General features: G+C 44.9%; 1 protein-coding gene across 1 annotated transcript in view; it reads right to left on the bottom strand.

Moving 5' to 3' along the window:
• Nucleotides 1-23,147, bottom strand: part of TTLL1 (tubulin tyrosine ligase like 1) — a 52,496-nt gene that overhangs the window by 20,139 nt on the left and 9,210 nt on the right. The window contains exons 3-7 of the mRNA XM_044277849.1: nucleotides 14,589-14,797; nucleotides 13,101-13,281; nucleotides 12,093-12,227; nucleotides 9,780-9,888; nucleotides 7,349-7,492 (exon numbers count right to left, since the gene is read on the bottom strand). Of these exons, the coding sequence (XP_044133784.1) occupies nucleotides 7,349-7,492; nucleotides 9,780-9,888; nucleotides 12,093-12,227; nucleotides 13,101-13,281; nucleotides 14,589-14,797 (778 nt within the window). The remainder of the gene's footprint in view (nucleotides 1-7,348; nucleotides 7,493-9,779; nucleotides 9,889-12,092; nucleotides 12,228-13,100; nucleotides 13,282-14,588; nucleotides 14,798-23,147) is intronic.

The raw sequence follows: 23,147 nt of genomic DNA, 5'->3' as shown, positions 1-23,147 counted from the left end.
CTCATAGAATTGGAGGAATGTCCCTGTGCTGCCAGCGCTTCGGGATAGTACAAAAGAGTTGTACATGGCAACCTGCACCAAGTAGACCGCAACTTTTTTGTACCATGCCCGGGTTTTGCGCATGGCGTTATATGGCGTGAGGACTTGATCCGAGAGATCAACTCCTCCCATATACCGATTGTAGTCGACGATACAATCGGGCTTGAGGACCGTTGCCGCGGTACCTCGCACAGGGACTGGGGTGGTGCCGTTACCGTGGATTGTGGACAGCATAAGGACATCCCTCTTGTCCTTATACCTGACCAGCAACAGGTTTCCACTGGTAAGTGCACGGGTCTCACCCCTGGGGATAGGTACCTGGAGGGGGTAGGCAGGGAGGCCGCGCTGATTTTTCCGCACGGTCCCACAAGCGAACGTAGATCTGGCGGCAAGGGACCTGAACAAGGGAATGCTGGTATAAAAGTTATCCACGTACAAGTGGTAACCATTATCCAGCAGTGGGTACATAAGGTCCCACACGAGTTTCCCGCTAACACCCAGAGTGGGGGGACATTCTGGGGGTTGAATACGGGAATCTCGCCCCTCGTACACACGAAATTTGTAAGTGTACCCTGAGGTACTCTCACAAATTTTGTATAGCTTCACGCCATACCTCGCTCGCTTTGTGGGAATATATTGGCGGAAACTGAGTCTCCCCTTGAACGCAATGAGCGACTCATCAACCGCGACCTCCCTTCCAGGTACGTAGGCCTGCTGAAATGTGGCCCCAAAGTGATCGATGACAGGCCGTATCTTATACAGCCGGTCATAGGCAGGATCACCTCGGGGTGGACATGCTGCATTATCGGAATAATGCAGACATTTCCGGATGGCCTCAAACCGGGAGCGTGTCATGACCATACTGTACAGTGGGGTCTGGTACAGGACGTCCCCACTCCAGTATTGCCTGACACTGGGTTTTTGGACTAGACCCATATGCAGCACGAGGCCCCAAAATGTCCTCATTTCGGCTGCACTGACCGGCGTCCAGCCACCGGGTCTAGCCAAAACTGAGCCTGGGTTTTGAGCGACGAACTGTTGGGCGTACAGATTCGTCTGCTCCACCATCAAATTCACCAGTGGGTTACTGAAAAAAAAACTAAAATAGTCAATTTCAGTAAACCCCACTGTGGGAATCTGGATTCCAGGATTGCCAGCGAAATCCGGAATCTCAGGCTCAAAGTCCACTGGGGGACACCAGCTAAGTTCATCGGCAGGGGTCTCCGGTGAACTTATTTGGTGGGCCGGGAAACCAGTACGAACCCCAGGGCGGCTCGTACTAGGGTGGGCCACAGGATCCCTAGCATGTGCGGCCCCTGGCTCCGCCTGGCGGCGTCTCCGCCGCCTTGGTGGCTCATCGTCATCCGATGATGATGAGGAGGATGCTGATGATAAGAGGAATGTGGGGTCATCCTCATCCTCACTGGGGCTCTCGGAGTCGGAGGCAATCTGGGCATATGCCTCCTCGGCCGAGAACACCCGGCGGGCCATGGGTGTGTGTGCGTGTAGGTGTGCGTGTGTGTAAAACTTTATTATATGTGCGTGTGTGTGGGGGCAACGGGTGTTCGCGTACTAAAAAAAGGAAAAAAGGGCAAGTGTTAGGAAAAAAAAAAAAGTTGCTGATTAGCGGTACAACGCTGATCAGCGGTGGGGCAGGCGATGCGCTAACAGTGGACGGACGCTAAAAAGTGCCGACCAGTCAGCGAACGCAGAAAAAAAAGTGGTGGTGAGGGGGCTAGTGGTGGTGGTGGGGGGGGGGGGGGGGGGGGTTGGGGGGAGTGGTGGGGGGATGGGTGGAGGGGGTGGGGGGGCTGGTGGTGGTGGGGGGCTGGTAGGGGGGGGCAAGTGGCAGGGGGGGGTCTGGGGTCTGATAGATGGATCAAAAAAAGTTTTGTGTAAAAGTTAAGTTTTTTTTTTTTTTTTTTTTTTTTTTTTTTTCCTAACTAACTTTTCCCTTCTTTCCCTGCCTAACGATGCCTCTCCCTCACTGACCCTAACCTACCTGGGTGGCGATGGGTGCAGGAGGGTGATGGATGGCGATTAGGGGGACACAGGAGCTGGTGCTGGACGATGCTGCCGGGTGCTCGTGCAGAACAGGAAGAGGAGGGGAGAGAGGAGCGCAGGAAGTTTGAATCTCGCGCCTCTCTCCCCTGCACCAATCAGCACCCTGGACAGCAGTGTTCAGCACCAGGGCCAGCACCGCCTCCTCAAATCCTCGGACTGCGATTGGTGGTGTATAATTACGCCACCGATCGCAGTCTTTTTCCGGTTCATCGGGTCACCGGACACCCGAATGGACCGGAAACGCAGAAAACCGCAGGTCTGAATTGACCTGCGGTTTTCTGCGATCGCCGATACGGGGGGGTCAAATGACCCCCCCCTGCGTTGTTACGGGATGCCGGCTGAATGATTTCAGCCGAAATCCCGTTCCGATTAACCCCCGCGGCGCCGGAATGCCGATTTTAAGTCAGGACGTACCGGTACGCCCTTGGTCCTTAAGGACTCGGGAAATAGGGCGTACCGGTACGCCCTGTGTCCTTAAGGGGTTAAATATTATGACTTACAGCTAATGAAATCCCAAAAGTCAGTATCTCAGAAAATCTGAATATTGTGAAAAAGTTCAATATTGTAGACTCATGGTGTCAAACTATAATCAGCTAATCAACACAAAACACCTCCAAAGGTTTCCTTAGCCTTTAGGCTAGGGTTACACAGCGACAAGTGTCATGTGACATTCATGTCTCGCTACAGTTTTTATAATGATAGTCAATGGGGTTGAACTGCAACATCCTGCAACTGGGACACGACAATTGTGTCACAGTTGTAAAAATGTAGCGCGACATGGGTGCGACACGTTGTAGTGTAGTTGTACCCTTTTTGTCGCTCCACACATGTCGTCGTGTAGCCCTAGCCTAAATGCTCCCTCTGGTTCAGTAGGCTACACAATGATGGGGAAGACTGCTGACCTAACAGTTGTCCAGAAGACACCCGCCACAAGGAGGGTAAACCACAGAAGGCTACTGCTAAAGAAGCTGGCTGTTCACAGAGTGCTGTATGCGAGCATACTAATGGAAAGTTGACTGGAAGGACAAGCTTTATGGAAATGCTGATTTAATTTTCCAGCAAGACTAGGCACCTGCCCACACTGCCAAAAGTACCAATACCTAGTTTAATAACCATGGTATCAATGTGCTTGATTGTCCAGCAAACTCACCTCTATGGGGTACTGTCAAGAGGAAGATGAGAAATACCAAACCCGACAATGTAAATGAGCGAAAGGCCGCAACCTGGGCTTCCATACCACCAGCAGTGCCACAGGCTGATCGCCTCCACGCCACGCCGCATTGATGCAGTAATTCATGGAAAAGGAGCCCTGACCAAGTACTGACTGCATTTACTGTACACACTTTTCAGTAGGCCAACATTTCTGTATTAAAAATCGTGTTTTTAATTGGTCTTATATACTATTGTAATTTTCTGATATACCGTACTAACTTTTTGGTTTATATTAGATGTGTCATAATCATCAACATTAAAAGAAATAAACACTTCGAATAAATCCCTCTTTATGTACTGAATATAGGAGTTTGACTTTTTCACTTGAATTGCTGAAATAAATTAACTTTTTGATGATATTCTAATTTATTGAGATGCACCTGTATAGGAGGAGGGGATTGCCTCAATCACTGAGATCACAAGCCATTTGCTGTTAAAGCTGCATTTGCAAAGGAAACTGACTTAGTTGCCCATAGCAACCAATCAGATACCATCTTTCATCGTTCAAAGGAGCTGTGAAAATGAAAGGTGGAATCTGGTTGCTATGGACAACTAAGCCAGTTCTACTTTACACCAGCTTTGATAAATTCCCCCACGGTTTTTATAAAGCCTAGAAAACACCTTTAATCCAGACAAGACCAGAAAATTATTTCAGACCCCAGATCCATTAAATGGGGTTTCCAAGATTTTTTTTTAACTGATGACCTATCCTCTGAGTAGGTCATCATTATTTGATTGGTGGGGGTTCAACACCCATGACCCCCGCTGATTAGCTGTTTGAGAAGGCTGCGGCGCTTGCATCAGCAAGCTCACCAAGCACAGCCCTGTACACTGTATAGCGGCTGTGCTTGGTATCACCGCTCAGCCCCATTTACTCCTATGAGGCCGAGCTGCTCCTAGGCCAGGGGTAGGCAACCTCCGGCTCCCAGCTGTTGGGAAACTACAACTCCCAGTATGCATACTTGCTCTGCTCTTCTAAGAACTCTCATAGAAATGAATGGAGCATGCTGTGAATTGTAGTTTCACAACAGCTGGGAGCCGGATGTTGCCTACCCCTGTCCTAGGCCATGGACGGATGAACGTGACGTCACCAGCCTAGCAAAGGCAGAAAGAAGGCTGCAGTGCTACTGTGAGAGCCAAAGCCTTCTCAAACTGCTAATTGGCGGACCCCAACCGATCAGATACTGATAACCTATCCAGAGTATTGGTCATCAGTTAAAAAATCTCAGAAAACCTTTTTAATTAATGCAGACCTAAATAAAGTGAGACCCCCATACCAGACCCAAAATGGAACTGCAGACCCCAGACCAGTGTGGCATGCACCAAAGACTTAAGCTTTGAAGGCATAGAGCTGTCACTAGACCACGTACAGGTGGGTGACAGAGGGGCGCGGGTACACCCAAGAGTCCAAGCAGCAACGTGATATATTTCCCATACTTGTTTCATTATAGAATGTACTAGGATTGCCCCATTCTCCTGCCAACCCAGCACATTAATACAATAGGTAATAGACAATAAATAAATAAAATAATGATGGTGAAGATGATGTCCACGGTTCTAGCCATAGCAAACCTTCAAAGGGCTGAGGCATCCGGAGGAGGTTTCTCATGTAATGACTGCAATGTGATCCCTGATACTAAATCCTCCTTCCAGATCATAGTACATCACATGCAGCGGTAACTCAGCCCGCACATGGCTAAAAATGATAAAAGCCTATATCTAGGTGTCAGTAGCATGTTATTAACTCTTCACTGGCCAGGAAACGTGCTCAAGGGCCAAGGATCTAGACCACAAGTGGTCAGATTACCATGGACGCCTGTGAGCCTATGTTCCAGCTGCCAGCTTTCTTCAGCATAACTCCACCAGACAAGAGATTGTGGTTAACACACTAGACTAAATCGCCAAGTACAGTGACTTCTAACCAGCCCTGTCTTTCTGGGATTTGGCAGACAATTTTCTATCCACAACTTGGGACCTGCTGTTTTAAATTGAGCTATGAGAATAATGTGCTGTAAAAATAAAAGGGGCTACTTCTAACGTCCATAGAGATGTCACATAAGTGTAATTCTAGGCTTAGGTATATTTCTAGGTATTGTTATCAGCCCTTTCAGGCTGTCGAGAGGCTGATTGTAGCATTTTCTCTTTCACACTTGCGTTGTCCAGGTCCGGCGTGTACTCCACTTGCCGGAATTACACGCCGGATCCGGAAAAACGCAAGTGTACTGAAAGCATTTGAAGACGGATCCGTCAGTGTTACTATGGCAGCCAGGACGCTATTAAAGTCCTGGTTGCCATAGTAGGAGCGGGGGAGCGGTATACTTACAGTCCGTGCGGCTCCCGGGGCGCTCCAGAGTGACGTCAGAGCGCCCCATGCGCATGGATGACGTGCCATGCGATCACGTCATCCATGCACGTGGGGCGCCCTGACTCGCCGCTACACTTTACCATGGCTGCCAGGACTTTAGCGTCCCGGCAGCCCTGGTAACCATTCAGAAAAAGCTAAACGTTGTATCCAGCAATGCGCCGAAACAACGTTTAGCTTAAGGCCGGATCCGGATTAATGCCTTTCAATGGGCATTAATTCCGGATCCGGCCTTGCGGCAAGTCTTCAGGATTTTTGGCCGGAGCAAAAAGCGCAGCATGCTGCGGTATTTTCTCCGGCCAAAAAACGTTCCGTTCCGGAACTGAAGACATCCTGATGCATCCTGAACGGATTTCACTCCATTCAGAATGTATTAGGATAAAACTGATCAGGATTCTTCCGGCATAGATACCCGACGACGGAACTCTATGCCGGAAGACAAGAACGCAGGTGTGAAAGAGCCCACTGACAGCAAGTCCAAGAATTGTCTGTTTCTACCTTTGCAACTAATTTAAAAAATATATATCATCACAGATATCCCCTTTTAAAATGGTTGATTAGATGTTCCTCTGGGTCCTGCTCCCAGCACCGGCAGAAAACCCGTGATTTTGCCAGGGAAAGCTTCAACCAGACAGTAGTAATTCAGATGACTTGTTCTGGCTCAATTCAGCAGCTCCGAATTGGTTGGTACCCCTGTAAATCTTCCTAAGGCAGACCGTCCTGAATGCAAGGAGTGCTTTAGAGAAGGAGGCCATCAGACCTAGAAGTCTTCAGCTTCTGCAGCTGAGACTGTGGGCCAAGGATCACTATTGAAAAAAACCTGAGACTTGAGTAGATCTTGGGCCATTATCTTGTGTTCTTCCAAGACTAAACATACCCAGCAATGTCTTATAAACAACAAGTCTAATATTTAGGAGTGGGCAAGATGACAGTCAACCCATAAAAATGTATTTCATTACACACCAACTAGCAGAAATATGTAATATATATTTAGGATGCAGTATACGTTTGGTTTTCAGTTCCAGCTTCTTCCACAACTGGCCCCATTTCGGCCCCAACCCAGTGATTTGAGGCTTGTTTCTTTGACGGGATCCAAAACCCCTGCTGTAATTGACTGCAGACCCTGTAGTTAACCGTCTCCACTTCTAGAAAACACATGTACATGGGTTACAGGTAACCACAAAAATATGTGGGCAGCTAAACTTGCTCAGCAGCTTATAATTATATTCTAGATAGAGTTCACCATCAACCGCATAAACCATCTGTAATAATATTCTGGCGTCAGACCCATATTCTCCCAATGCGCCCCAGCGTGACAAACGGCATTACATGCTGTCATACTGCCGCCACCTGCTGGCAGCTCATGGGTAGTGTGCTCTGTATAACTGACATGAATTAATAGATAGATTTCATTACTTACATGATCATATAGATAGATGAGATAAATGTCTAGATATCAATGTCCATGACTATGATTATGATGATATCACATTGCTCCTGCTCTGATCAGTATGGTCCATTTGCTGATCTATATTTCAATTAGTAATTAGCATAATTGAGAATCTCAGCAGTCGGACTCATTACGTATAATGATGCTAGTAACCTTCAGCTGGTATCAGCGTGCCCTGAGAGGTGCCTGGATTCCCAGACCAGCATAACTGACTGACTCACCGCTACTGCCTTCAGGGACTGCACAATTATCCAGTGAATTTCATCAAACAGTTTATGAGTGACTTCTCGTCCTCTCGTGCTCTCCAGGTACAGACGTAAATTACTGACTGTCCATTTCCCGCCGTGGACGTGATTGTAGTCATCCTGGAAGAAAGAAAGGCATCTCATAACCTAGCAAAAAGCTGCCGGCATGGCGGTAATGTACTGGAAGAAGACGGCTGGGGTCTCTTCATATATTTTCTATGCTTTCTAAAGCACCGAACCTTTATTCCATTAAACCTTTATATGGATTGGCCATAGACTCTACAGGGAGATTTCCTGGTGTACCGATGCCTAGGAGGGCCACCCAAGCCCTCCTCACAGCCGCTACCCGGGTAACATAATGGTCCGATTCTCTCCTACGCACCTGGCCAGGAGCCGCATGTGTCCTCCTGAATTCAACTGTATCTACAGTGCTGTCCATAATTATTCATACCCCTGGCAAATTTTGACTAAAAGTTACTTTTATTCAACCAGCAAGTAATTTTTTGACAGGAAATGACATAGGTGTCTCCCAAAAGATAATAAGACGATGTACAAGAGGCATTATTGTGGAGAAAAACATTTCTCAACTTTTATTTACATTTGAGCAAAAAGTGTCCAGTCCAAAATTATTCAAACCCTTCTCAAACTGTTACAGTCTGTGGGAAAATCAAAATTTCTATACCATTCCAAATTGTCCACGCTGTTCTAAAGCATCCTAATTACCCTGATTAATTGGGAACAGCTGTTTTAATCAACTCAACAGGTGAAAAACAGCAGCTCTCTGCAGTTGGTTTGTGGACAGTCATGGCTAAGACAAAGGAGCTTAGTGAGGACCTGTGGCTGTGCATTGTGGCTGCTCACAAGTCAGGAAAGGGCTACAAGGCCATTTCTAAATGTTTTCTTTCAAGTTCCAGTGGCTACAGTGCAAAGTATTATTAAAAAATACAAGATGTTCCGCACTGTGGAAAATCTCAGAGGACGTGGTCGGAAGCCATAAGTGACACGTGTGCTGGCCAGGAAGATAGTTAGAGAGGTGAAAAAGTATCCAAGGATCACCACCAAGGCCATCCTGGTGAATCTGGGCTCTGCTGGTGGCAATGTCTCAAGGAAGACAATCTAACGGACACTGCACACTGCTGGGTTCCACGGATGCAGACCAAGGAGGACGCCACTTCTCCAGATAAGGCACACAAAAGCTCGCTTGGCCTTTGCAAAAGCTCATCTGGACAAAGAAGAAGACTTCTGGTCTTCTGTGTTATGGTCAGATAAAACAAATATGTAATTGTTTGGTCACAATGATGTTTTCTTTATTTGGCGTAAAAAAGGAGAAGCTTTCAACCCAAAGAACACCATCCCCAGTGTCAAAAATGGTGGTGGGAACCTAATGCTTTGGGGGTGTTTTTCAGCCAATGGACCAGGGAACCTAATCGCAGTAAAAGCACCATGAAAAAAGAGCAATACATGAGGATTCTCAATGACAACATCAGGCAGTCTGCAGAGAAACTTGGCCTTGGGCACCAGTGGACATGACAGCATGGCAATGACCCAAAACACAGCAAAAGTGGTGAAGAAATGGTTAGCAGACAACATTAACGTTTTGGAGTGGCCCAGCCAGAGTCCAGACTTGAATCCAATTGAGAATCTGTGGAGGGAGCTAAAGATCAGGGTGATGGCAAGAAGACCCTCCAACCTGAAAGATTTGGAGCTCATTGCTAAAGATGAATGGGCAAAAATAGCTGTGGAGACATGCAAAAAGCTGGTCTGCAATTATAGGAAGCGTTTGATTGCTGTAATAGCCAATAAAGGCTTTTCTATTGATTATTGTGAAGGGTATGAATAATTTTGGACAGGACACTTTTTGCTTAAATGCAAATAAAAGCTGAGAAATGTTTTTTTCCCCACAATAATGCCTCTTGTACATCGTCTTATTATCTTTTGGGAGACACCTATGTAATTTCCCGTCAAAAAATTACTTGCTGGTTGAATAAAAGTTACTTTTAGTCAAAATTTGCCAGGGGTATGAATAATTATGGGCAGCACTGTATGTCCTTGGGACAGTAATACAGTTGTATACAGTGGAGCAGGTGGCAGTATTTTGTGCTGCACTGTAGTATTTGGTTCAGCTGGGGTGGCATACTGCTCTGCCCCATACTGCTCTAGCCCTGGCTCATTATGTTGCCAAGGCCGCTGACAGTTCGGACCTACCTACAACATAGGGCCACTTTTACGTTTCTTTACAGGGCCACTTTTAGTTCCCAGTCCGCATTCCACATCTGGCACAGTACATGCAGGTTGTGCAGTCCTCAGATTCCTCACAACCACCACTTATTGTAGACACTTCTAAACCCTTCCAAAGAAGGCGAGCATACAGCAATCACAGCTCTGGTATGTAATTCCATCTCCTTACCCCATGTTTCTGAATGGCAACATTTGTCAGATGCACAAACATATTGTCCAGCTCGCTCGTGCTCGGGGTGTACTTTACAGTGCAGAAACGGCAGAATCCAAGCTTGTACCTAGTGTGGAAAGAATATGGTAAGAAGGGGTTAGCAGCTAGTGCAGGGCCTGGTGAGTGGAGCATGACACAGGCATGCTCTCTTTGGTGCTTACTGAATCTGTGTCATGCTCCGCCTCCTTAGGCCCTGCCCTAGGCATAATGCAGTATATCAGTTTTGCCTGGCGCACAGGGTCCAAAGACTGAATACGCGAGATTTGGTGCATGTGCAGTGTGTTGAGGGCGAGGCAAGTACACAGCGTTTCACTGCGCTTACCCGGGAACCCAAACTCAACAGATTTTAGCATGGCTTCTAATGATGTAGGAAATTCTATGGAATGTCAACTAAAGGGGTATTCTTTTGTTTACATCATATCTGTTTATTAAAAGATTTTAACATACAAAGGTGTACATAACACAAAAAGTACACAAAACTTACATAACCACCTCCCAACAAAGACCCCTATCACCCCCCATACCCTTTCCGTGCAGTACCCTACCTCTCAGTTAGTCCCTGGCCAATTAGAAACCTCTAAGTGCCAGCAACAGAGCCGCAGTAGCAAGCCCCGGATGTGCAATCCAAGCAGTCCATTGTTTCTCAAATTTCCTAATATTGCCTTTTCACATATATTTTCCATTCCATGTAAATCATATTATTTGCCACGTTTAATCCTGGAGCAGATGATTGTAACCAATACTTAGCTATGAGTTTCCTAGTTAGATATAAAATCTTGGCAGGCGTTAACTGTATTTTATTTGTAGTAGGAATATCCATCACACCACCCAGGAGCCCAACTCTGGGCACCTTTGGTATCATAGACATCTTCCAAAAGGGTGTAAACTCCAGACCATAGACCTGCGAGAGCCGGATAGGACCACAACATATGGGCCGTATCCGCCTCAAGATGGGTACATCTAGGACAACCAGCATCCGACCGAATTCCCATTTTGCATAATAATGAAGGCGTTCTATACACCCCGTGTAGCAAAAATATTTGTGACCTACGCTGTGCCACCGACAAAGAGAGTGACGGAGTGTAGGCCAGAACACTTTCCCACTGGATGTCTGTTAGGGGCCCAACATCAGTTTCCTATTTATCTTTCAGTCCATGTAACGGGTCCCCAACACACTTCAGCAAGAGATCACCATAAGTAAAGGAGATCAATGATTTAGAGATAAGGGCCATAACTATCCTATCAAAGACCCCAGGGGTATTCTGATTAAAACAAGTTATCCTTTCCTGAGGATAGGGGTCTGACTGCTGGGACCCCACCCATCCAGAGAACATGAGCCACCTACCCTGAAATGAATATGGCAGTTGGTCAAGTATGTCGGTCCCATTCCATTCATTCTTTATAGAACTGCTGGGAATAATCAAGCACTGCACTTTGGTATTTCCCACAGTTCCTTGGAAAATGAATACAGTGGTTTAGTGCATGCTCAACCAGATGCTCCATCCATTTCGTGGTACAGGGCCCCCATTTTAGTGATTGGCGGGGGTCCCAGCAGTCAGACCCCCATGATCTAATAGGGAGTACCATGTTATAACCGGAATACCCCTTTTAGGCACAGTGAGAGTAACTGCAGCCCAGAATGTGTGACTATTCAAAGGAACGACACCGCCCAGATGCGCAAAATGCAATAAGAAACAGTATAAAAAAGCATGATGATAAATCTAGTAAAGCGCAGAATAACGTGGTGGTGTAGGGGAGGTCAACCTAGTGACAGGTTGTCTTTAAATACATAGCCTACTCTGAGCCATTGCTTTTAGCTTTGAGGCCTTCTGTTGTATCATTTTGGAGAACATATAACTCACCGATTAACTTTTATTATTTTTTTAGGTGGTGTTAAAAGGGCGTTCACAACTTTGAAAGGTATGGCATATCCACAGCATGATTCACCTCTGGGACCTGCACCTATGTGGAGAAAGGGGGTCCCTTGACCAACCTGGTGAGGTGGCCGTCGCATCCAGGTGGAGAATGCAGCGTGCTCACCTGTGCCACTACATTGGCCCATGGGAACGACTTAGTCATTACAACATACTGTACAATTATGCCACAGGGCGGAAAGGTATTAAAAGGGCAAATATTGACTTAGCAGTTAGCCCCCTAAAGGTGGTACTAGAGAGATTGTTTCCTTCCATCTGGAGGACAGTTATGGTGCATTTCCCAGTTTTAGAAGATATGTGTGTATATATAACATGTCTAATAATGACCGATACTTACATGTAACACTTGAGCGGCCGGTATGTAGTCACAAGCACGTACAGACGTAAATCAAATTTCTTCCCACCGATCAGTAAGGGATTATCGATATATAAGGAAATAACATAAGCTTCCTTAGAAGACTGTGAGACAAACCTGAAAGAACAATGTTCAGCCATTTACCTGGCTAATTATACATATACAGCAACATGCAGCCCAGCTTTTCAGGCAAAGGGGGTTATTTTAAATGATAAAATACTGGTTGCCACCACTAGGGGGAGCTGAGGAGCATACTGCATACGGATGTTCCTATTTAGTTTCTTGACACAACATTACTTTCGGAGATTCCCTGCTGGGGTAATGGTGCAGTCGTAAATGACATTAACCCTTTCTCACTCGACAACTTACTATCATGATTCAGTTTCAGCACTACGACGTAACTGTACAGCAGGCTTTTAAAATGCACTGGTATATCTTGCATACCACTGCATTATGGCCTATCACAGTACTAGTGACGGGTTGTCTATTAAGTGGCGTTTGTGGCACAGTCTGATAGACATAGTCATGTTAGGCCCCCGAGATTACGTTTGCTGGGGGGTGATGTTGAGGGCCAACATCAGAGTTAACGCTGATGTTCCAAGAAAATTACAACTCATTGTCAATAGAAAAATACTATGAGCTCAAATTAATTATATTATTTATTTTTATTATATTATAATATATTTAAGGGTATGTCCACATAGGACATAAAACACAGTGGAAAGCATGCTAACAACTTTTTTTCCGCAGATACAGAGCTGGGGGATTTGGATGCAGATTTGCCACCGATTTCACCCTCTACATTGCAAAGGATGGAATGCGCAGTGGAAATCGGCAGCAGAAATTGACAGGTTGCGGATTTGAAAGCCACCCGATTACGCTCATTGCTGGTACTTTAAGCCTCGCTTACGCTCTGTGTGGATGTACCCTAATGTAGCAGAGCAGCAGCAGCCCATGTGTAAAGTGATGGAGGCGTCTTCTAGTACTTACGAGGAAGTCTTGCTGTCTCTAGACCACTTCTTAATCTGTGAGAGCTTATTGATGAGAAATATCCCTTTTCCCTGGGCTTTTCCACAGGGTTTCATGATCCAGGTGCTGGACGGATTTTTCCGAAATTCTTCTACAAATAAGTTATAATCAGCTGGAAGCATGAAGGTGACCGGCACAAAATCTACAAGAGCATAAGGACACAAAGAGATTAAAGCATTAGCGAAACGACAAGTCTTACCATATTATTACAGCTGTTTTCTGCCTGACTGCACCCTTCATTGAAATGAATGGAATTCTACACTGCTAGCTGCTAGGGCAAATATGGGCTGTTATGTGGGCATTGTACTGTGATTTTTCACAAGGGTATTAAAATATGAGCAAGATGTAATAAAAAGGACCATACACATGAGGTAGCCATCGGCTGAACGCTCTTTTGGCAGGCAGCTAACTCTACCGATTCCCCAGTACATGTGCTTGCTTGGCCTAGGAAGAGGGAGATAAGTCACTGCCACAGATACCTGTAAATGCTTAAAGGGGCTGGACCATCTCACACATTGGATGCATATCGCTAGGATATGCCCCCAATGTCTGATAGGTGCATGTCCCGCAAAGAGAAGCAGAGCGGACTGCATATGGGCAGGATATGCCCCCGATGTCTGATAGGTGAGTGTCCCAGAGGTGGGACCCGCACCTATCTCTTAAATGGAGCCCGCAAAGTGCGCGGTCCGCTCTCTTTCACTTTGTGGCCTCTTTTCTGGGGATAGGTGCAGGCCCCAGAGGTGGGACCCGCACCTATCAGACATTGGAGTCATATCCTAGCGATATGCCCCCAATATATGAGATGGGCCGACCCCTTTAACTCCTGGCAGAGGAAAAGATCATGTCATCAGGTGTATGGAGAATGCATGGCTACCCTCCTACACAACACTATTGTGATTCTGACATAAATTTGCAGATTCAACTGGGCTTTATCTAAAGTGTATAGCCAGCTAAAAAGGGTTGTCTAAGATAATTAAAAATCTCAGACGTAAAATGGTTAAAAAAACAAAACAAAAAACGTTATACTCTTTCGCCAGCACCATCCTCTGCAGAGAAGGCCTGGTACTCCTGTCACTACTAAAACAGCAGCGGTGACGTGCCTGGATACGGCACCTGAGTTCTGCAGCCAATCACTGTCCTCAGCGGTCTACTACTGTTTAGTGCAGCCAATCACTGTTCTCAGTGGCCTGCTGATAGTTAGCAGTCCGATCATGCCATTACCTATCTCAGCCTGCACTAGTAATAAGATTTTTCTACAAATACTCTTACATGAATAAGCTCTTTACCAATTTAATGTTGTGCCGGGATGGTGAAATTATAAGAAACAAGAATAACTGCCCAACATCGCCCCTAGATGCCAGCTTTCCACCAAGAATAAGCAGAAATAGTCACGTCAGATGGGAACAGCTTTTCAGCTCATATGATGCAAACTCCGAATTTTTCACTCACCTAAGTATAGATATTTGCCATTTTCGTCCTTCTCTGCGAGTGGGCTACCTTCTTTTTCCAGTTCTTTCCTGTATCTCTTGATGTTCTTCACCATCAGATCCTTCCTGGTGAGCTCATAGTGATTAGGAAAGTGATTGACAAGTTGGTCATCGGACAAGCGGAACCCGGTCTCTACGCTGAAGCAGTTTCTGATGGTCTGCACGCTCATCCTGAAAGTCAACCAACATGGAATGAGAGGGCAGAGCAAGCACCCAGCTCTGTATATAAAGGGGTCATACGATATAGTCTAAAATAATAAAACATTTTTGGAGGTGCCAGTTGGTCATGGTTTACGATCTTGTCAGCGATAACAAACCGCACTTGACTGTTGCAGCCAATTTACTAGCCTTGGCGGACACGTGCCATACCAACTTGCATCATGACTAATGGCAGAGCAATGATGCCTGTAGTAAGTCACATGACTGCTGAGGCCACCGATTGGCAGCAAAAGTCAAGTGCTGGCAGCTTGTAAGCAAAGACCATCAGGGAGTGATGTTTATTTGATTTTTTTTTTAAACCATTTAATAACTGTATAATAAAATGTTCTGCAACTTTCTAATGTGAAAGGGGGATATTTATCAAAACTGGTGTAAAGGAAAACCAAAAGGAAGAAAAATGAAAGGTGGAATCTAAATGGTTGCTATGGGCAACTAAGCCCATTTTCCTTTACACCAAGTTTGATAAATCTCCCCCTTTGTGTTTAATTTTCAAGATCTTTGCCGTCTGTCAGTGTACAGAAACATCTTGTAGACAACCAGGGATTGACTGAAAGCCAATATGGACCAAATGCTTATCACAATGGAGGATCTGTTACAATTGCATCCAGTCGATATAATCCTATGAACGCAAATATCAATGCAGGTAAAATTTATCAGCCAGGAGCACCTTATGTATAGAACTGGCTAAACTGGATACAATTACAGTAATATTTCAGTAGGTTTGTACTGGTTTTCAGCATATAGAATAGAATAGTTTTCACTGGCACCAAGCAGAGATCCTGAAAATGATGAGGGATTTATCATGAAGGGACTATTTGAAGTCAGCTTTTCTTGAGTTTCTGTTGGCATAATTTGCACCGAATTTATCAAATGTTACATGTTTGCTGTGTCCTCTACACCAAAAACAACTCAAAATTTAGGTGCAAGTGGCATTTCTAAGCTTTTGCCTCTTTATGGCCATCAGCTCCGACATATTTACCATCATTTATAACTGAAATCTACTCCAGCTATGGTCTGGACGAGAGTTCAATGTAGAAGACTGCTGGAAAATGAATTTATGATGAGCAACAAAGAGAAATAAAAAAGATGAGAATTACTCTTCCCGGGAATAGGATTTTCCATTAACCTCCACAACAGCACCATATGAGGATCTCCCTGCCTCTCAAGGGACAGGAAACGACATAGAAGTCCAAAATCAAAAGCCTCCTCCTCTTACACAATAGACAAAATCAAAAACAAATGTTTAATCACGAACTTAATCATAACATCTCAAAAATAGGGTGGGAATACCTGGTGCCGTTGTGGAGGTTAACCGGATTTTCATCTTTATCTAACACCTCCACAACGGCACCATATAAGAATTTGCAGAGAAACCTAATTTTAGGGAGGGACAGAAACAGAAACAACTTTCTTCCCAAATGCCAATTGCTCATTTTTCTGAATGCCCAGCTTGTAATGTCCGAAAAGGGAGATGGAATGCCCTAAGTTGCTGCTCGGCAAATTTGCTATAGGAAGGCTGAAGCATCTTCAGAACATGATGTAGATACGGCTCTTGTGGAATGCAAACTAAGACCCTCTGGGGTTGGCAGCCCTCTTTCTTGATTTTAAGATGGGTTCCAATCTCTTTAGAGCCAAGAGGATCGCTGACAGTTCTCGTAGGTTTGAAGATGATTGAGACAAGTCCTTTTTCCAAGTGCCCTGAAAGACCATCTGATTTGAATGGGCATCCTAACCTTGACTACTTGCATCAGTGGTGACCACCATAGGGTTTTCCAGACGCCAGTATCTTATCAACCACCAGCATCGAGAGTTCTTTACATGGTTAGGAATCCCTAGTCTCCTGTCTAAAGAGGTCTTCTTTTTGTCCCAGAAAAGACTGAAGAGACCTTGAGTGAGCCTGAGCCCATCTGATTAAGGGAATTGTCTATGTAAGCAGCCCCAGAACCTTGTGGATGAAGATCTTGTCATCCGAAAGGCCTGTATTGTCCCGATTATCCGGCCCTGCTTCTTCGGGAAAAGAAAGGAGGATAGTGTCCTTGAGTCTAAGAGTACTTCCAGAAACATCTTCTCTTGTGCCCGAATCAGGTCCGACTTCTTGGTTTACTATCCATCCCAGGTAGGAAAAGGTTGTTGTCATTATCTGTAATTGGTTTAGTAACATCTCTTTTGATGGAGCAACTAGTAAGAAGTCGTCCAGATAGGGGACTATCATCTTGCTTTTCTGATGAAAATGGCTGGATACCTCCGTCATTAAGGGTTTATTGGACACCCCGATCATGCAGACAATAGTCTGCTTGCTTGCTGAGGAGATTGATTATAAACCGGAAGGTTCCACTGGATTTCTTGACTAAGAGAATTGGGGAGTAAAACCCCCGACCTACTTGAGATGATGTAACTGGAATTAGTTCCTGTTTCTGTGCTAGGAAGTATATTTCTTTTTCCAATATTCCCTGTTTTTGTGGGTTTGTCAAAGGTCTGCTTAATAGAAATTTATACGACGGCAGTGTCACAAACTCCATCTTGTAACCAAAGTGAATTCTGTTTAGGACCCAAGTGGAGGAGGTGATGTTCTTCCACTCCTGATGAAATTTTCTTAGCCTGCTGCTGGCCGGAATCCGGGCATCACTGAGAGTTCTTATTTGTGCTGTCGGGGTTAAATAGAAGTCCTCTTCCTCTACCCCTCCCAGACTGCCACCGCTCAGAGGATTCTCTTTTTCTGGTCTTGTCTACTAGTTCCTTGAGTACGATAGGAGCTCCTCTGTTGGTAGAACCTAGACTCAGAGGGTAATCCTTTTTTCTTTTCGGATGCCTTCTCTAGAATATCATCCAGGGCAGAACCAAATAATCTATCTCCTTCACATAGATAGAATAGAGTCTGCTCTTGGACCCCAAGTCACCGGTCATTATCTGAACCATTTAGCTCAACATGTCGCATTAGACAACAGACTAACCATATCTGCAGAAGCATGTGCTAGAAAGTTTGAAACCTGTTTAACAACTGACAGAGATTATATCATTTCAACTCTTGAAGTACCTGCAGAGACATGGTTTTCTAGTTGTTGTTTTTTTTTTCAAATATCCTTTTTATTGAAGTAGACAAGTCAGATTCAGTTACAACTTAGTGACATCATATCGCAAATACAATTACAGTGACAGTAATCCTGCAAGATGCAAAATTTCATATTCATTACACGGCAATCTGTATACAGTTTGAATTCCTGAATGCTCATGTAATAGCATATATACTATTCATCTTTCATAGTACAGTTGTCCTATGACCTCATGGTTCACCTCATTGTATCAAAACCTTTTTCTTTTTTCGGTTTCATGACTATCCACTTTCATTTTCTATATAGCATTAACCCCAAACTTTATTGCAACAAACCCCAACTGACCCTTCCTCCCTCCCCCCCTTTCACCACAGGTCTACTATATGGTTCGATACCTTCAAAAAGCCAGGTTATTTTCTATTTCTTCAGTCTACCTGTAACGTCCCTAAGGTATTAGCTAATTTTCTTTTCAGATACCACTCTGAACCTGTGAATGGTTGCATAGTCTCCAGCAATTCAGTGTTGGTCAGGGCTACCTTTATGAAAGGCTCCCATCTACTAAAGAAAGCATTAACCCTCTTTCCTTTAAATTGTTCTGCCTCTGCCCTTTCCAGCAAAAAGCATGACTTAGTATGTAAGAAAACTGCATCCATTGAGGGTGTTTTAGGTTGAAGCCACTCCCTAAATATACATCTCTTGGCAGCTAGCAGCAGTAAATGCACCAACGGGTTATCCTTTGTCCCTCGGGAGCTACCTGGAATATTAGGAGCTCCGGCACAAGCAAAATTTCTATTTTCAAGTGATTTTTAATTTGAAAAATGATCTGTTTCCAGAACCTCTCCGTCTCCGGACATGACCATATCCCATGATACAAGTCCGTACCTGTCTCTTGACACTTTGGACATTTCAAGATTCTATCTGTTTGGAGCAACCGAGGGGCAAAGTGAAAGCCATAAATTGCCCTGTGCATCATCCTGAAGTATGTCTCTCTCCATCCTTCGTTTGGTGTCACCCTTCTAACTGTCTCCCATCCTTTCAGTATCATTTTTTGTATGTCTATAAGTGGGAATTCTTTCTTCCATTTAGAGAATAGGCTTTCTGCTATCTGCCTTTGCTTCTTCTCCCTCAAGCCCCCGTATAGCTCAGAGAGTGACTTCTTCCTGAGTCCCTGGCCTGTAAGTAAGTCGAAGTCTTTTAGCCCCATTTCTCTGGTTAGGTTAATTACCCGTTTAGTTTAAAAAATCTTTAATTTGTGAAAATGCTAATGGATGTTGGTTGCGTAGTGCAGGAAATCTCACAATGAAGTCCTCGTACTTAAGGTAACTGCCTGTCTGTGCATCCCAAAGATCCCGTACCTTACCTATCCCCAAGTCTTTCCAATTCTGAAAATGTTTAGCTTCACTCCCCGCTGGGAATTCTGGATGACCCCAGATGCTCATGTGTTTGGACACACTGAAAAGCAGTGAAAATAATTTGCGTATCGCCTTCCAGCTTGCCACCGTATCTTTTATCAGAAGACTACCCTTTACCTCAGGAGGCATGGCCCCATATCCAGTGTGCAGCAACGCTGTCAGTGACCAAGGTGGTATTCGTATAAAATTGCATATATCCAATCTATGCTGTGCCTTAGGAGACTAGCTAAATTGTACGCTCTTATGTCCGGGAAGTTAAGACCCCCTAAAATTTTTGGCAATTGCAGTTATGCCAGTGAGATTCGACACTTTTTCCCCCTCCACAGAAATGACCTAAATGCCTTTTCCAGGGTTTCTACGTCCTTATGTTTAAGTAGGATAGGGATTGTTTGTATGGGGTACAGGAGTTGGGCTATACTCATCATTTTTAAAAGTTGACACCTCCCTCCCAAGGATAGTGGCAAGGACGACCATCTCCCTATATCTGCTAGAATTTTTTTGATTAATGGTGGGTAATTCAATGAATATAATGAGTCAGGCGTGCTTCCTACATGTATGCCTAGGTATTTAATCGAATGATTGGCCAACCGCAGGGGAAGTCCTAATGCTCTTTTTTGGGCTTTCTTGGCCTGAGGTCCTATAAACATCAGCTCCAATTTGTCAGTATTTACCTTGAATCCCGAGAATGTTCCAAACGTCTCCAATAATTCTATCAAGTACCCTATGTCTCTATGCGGATTCTCCAAGAATACTAACAAATCGTCTGCAAAAAGCGCATGCTTTACCACCTTCTTCCCGGACTTACCTATCTTTATCCCTTCTAGTTTGTTGTCCTTCTCAATCCGTCTAGATAAAGGCTCCAGTGCCAGATTGAAGAGGAGTGGAGAGAGCGGACATCCCTGCCTCGTCCCTTTACCTAAGTGAATAGCTCTGGACAAAAATCCTGGCGTGGCTACTCTAGCCTGAGGATCTGAGTAAACTCCATTCAGGAATTTTCTAAACGGTCCCACGAAACCCATATTGTCCAATACCTCTCCCATCCACCCCCAGTCCACGCCATCAAATGCTTTTTCCGCATCAATAGATACTATGGCTGGGAATGAATGGGAAGAGGGTCTCAACTTCACCTCGTCCAATGCCAGCAAAACTTTTCTAATGTTCGTCACTGCCGACCTACCCTGCACAAATCCCACCTGAGCCGATAAAATCAATTTAGGTAGCAGGTTTGACAGTCTATCAGCTAGTATCTTAGAAATGATTTTGAGATCTACATTAATGAGGGAAATCGGACGATATGAGGCTGGGTCTGTGGGATCCCTTCCGGGCTTCGGAAGAACTTTAATGTAGGCTGTATTGGTTAATGACGGTATTGGATCACCCTTCATATACCCTGAATATATCTGAGCAAGAGTTGGCGCTATATCTTGGGCTATTAGTTTATAAAATTCCCCAGCATATCCATCAGGCCCCGGTGCCTTTTCCAAGTTCAGGTTTTTAATATATGCAATTACTGTTTCCGTGGAGACCGGGGCATTCAACGTTTCCCTGTCCTCCGCCGATAGTTTAGGCATCTGAGCTCCTGCTAACCAACTTCTACCACCTTTATTCTGAGAGGGATTTACTGCATACAGATCTTCGTAAAAATCTCCCAGTATTTTGTTGATTTCTCCTGGATGCGAAGTCACTGCTCCATTTTTCCCTTTAAGGGAGTGAATAGTAGATGTCCCTCTTTGCCCTTTCGCCAGCCTTGCCAATAATCTACCTGCCTTGTTACCATAGCGGTAAAGATGTGCTTCCCATCTTGTGGTGGCAAAACTATCCCATTTCTTAAGCCAGGCCTCATATTCTATTTTAGCGTTTTGCCAACTTGTACGAGAATTATTTGTGGGGACGGCTTGAAAAAAGGAGTACGCCTTTCTAAGATCATTACTCAACTGGCTCAACTTTTCCTTTATCACTTTGCGCTTACCGAACATATATGCCATGATCCGTCCTCGGAGCACTGACTTCCCCGCATCCCAGAGTATTTGGTGGTTGTCTATGCCTTTGTTATCTTGCTCATATTCCAACCACCAACCTCTCAAAAAATTCGCAAATTCCTCATTTTTGTATAGTGCAGCTGGAAACCGCCATAAGAAGTCAGTTCCCCGGGGAGTTTCCCTCCTCAAAATGACAGATACTGGAGAGTGATCCGAGATTATCATGTCTTCTATGCATGGTTCTGAGAAATGCCCTGAGTCTGATTCACCACATAAAATATAATCTAGTCGCGACCACGATTGATGGGCATGCGAATAATGTGTAAATTCCCGTTCTTCCGGGTTACGTATCCTCCACAAGTCCACCAAATTTGTGTCCGCTATGAGTTGTGCTAATCTAGTATCAATAGGCCCTTTTTTCTCTCCCTTTCCTGTGTCCCTTTTCCTATCCTCCTTCTCATCTAACACCGCATTCATATCTCCAGCTATTATTTTTAGTCCCGTTGGTTCTGCAGATATGTCCCCTGTAAGTGCATTGAAGAAAGGTTTGTCCCGATCGTTAGGTCCATAGACATTAAGAATACTGATAGCTTTCCCCCCCTCTGTAAGATGTAATCTGGATATTCTACCTTGCGAGTCATGTGTGTGGTCTATCACTTTGTACGGTATCCCTTTCTTTAACAACGTTAACACTCCTGCTTTCTTTCCTATGGCTCCTGAGCCATATACTTCTCCTACCCAAAGCGTTTTGATTCTTCTAAACTCCTCCGCTGGGAGATGAGTTTCTTGCAGGAGGGCAACATCCGCTCCCAATTTTTTAAGATATTTTAAAACTAATCTACGTTTTCTCGGGGACCTCAGCCCTTTTACGTTCCAGGAGACGATTTTAATGTGACTATCCATTGGGCTTTTTCCCAACTCTTAGATATCCCTGCAGACCTGTGGTGGTAAACTGAAACCCTCCCAACCCCCCCCCCCCCCCCTCCCGTGAGTAGAACTACAACTTCAAGATGGTTTAACAGTGGAGCAACCCGGGGCAGAATGTACCCTCTAACTATCCACTGCATTGTACCTCTAAAACACATTTAAGTTTCAATTTAGGCTTCACTTTTTTCCAACGCAAGAGAAAGACTATTGCGTTTCTCAACCTCCTCCGATTTAGACATCTTGGCATGTTAAATAGCTACCAGCATTAACATCATTTTTCCTGCTTAATAAAAAAGATACGGCAGGTCACCTAGATGAAAACTCCCGCAGCAATCAATTCAACAAATACCCGTACAACCAGCAAAGTCCTACCAACATGTTAGGAAATCCAACATAACTGAAAACTTTGGAATACTTATCAGTCTCTTCGACATGTCCAGAGATCTCTAATCAATCCGCGGCCGCCTCTTCCCGAGGCGATCCTCTTACCGATCCAGTCCCATGCCAGGAGTCCTCCCTATTGCGTTGTGGGGAAGTGCGCTCTGAGGCCTTGTAATCGATCGCTGGTACTCCTCGTCTTCTTGTAAGCACACCTTGCAATGCGTTTTCCGCCTCCTCAGGATCTGTGTACGAATCCATTTTGTTGTTGGGGAAAAATACCCTCAGCGTCGCAGGGTAAAATAGAGAAAACCTTATTTGATTTTTAAACAGTGCGGAGCATAGTGGGGCAAAGGCCTTTCTTCTCTTGGATACCTCAGCTGAAAAGTCCCCAAAGATTAGAACTCGGTGTCCTCTTATCTCAATGGCCTTGCCGCTTTGTTTGAACGCTCTCAATATAAGTGCTTTATCCGCGTAGTTCAGATATTTAGCAATTACTTGGCGTGCCCTGCTTCTGGCCTTCATTGTGTTTGCATCTTTGGCGCCTCTCTCGTGA

This window comes from Bufo gargarizans, chromosome 2 (assembly GCF_014858855.1).
Source record: "Bufo gargarizans isolate SCDJY-AF-19 chromosome 2, ASM1485885v1, whole genome shotgun sequence".
NCBI classification, from domain to species: domain Eukaryota; kingdom Metazoa; phylum Chordata; class Amphibia; order Anura; family Bufonidae; genus Bufo; species Bufo gargarizans.
This window is presented reverse-complemented; position numbering and strand designations above follow the sequence as displayed.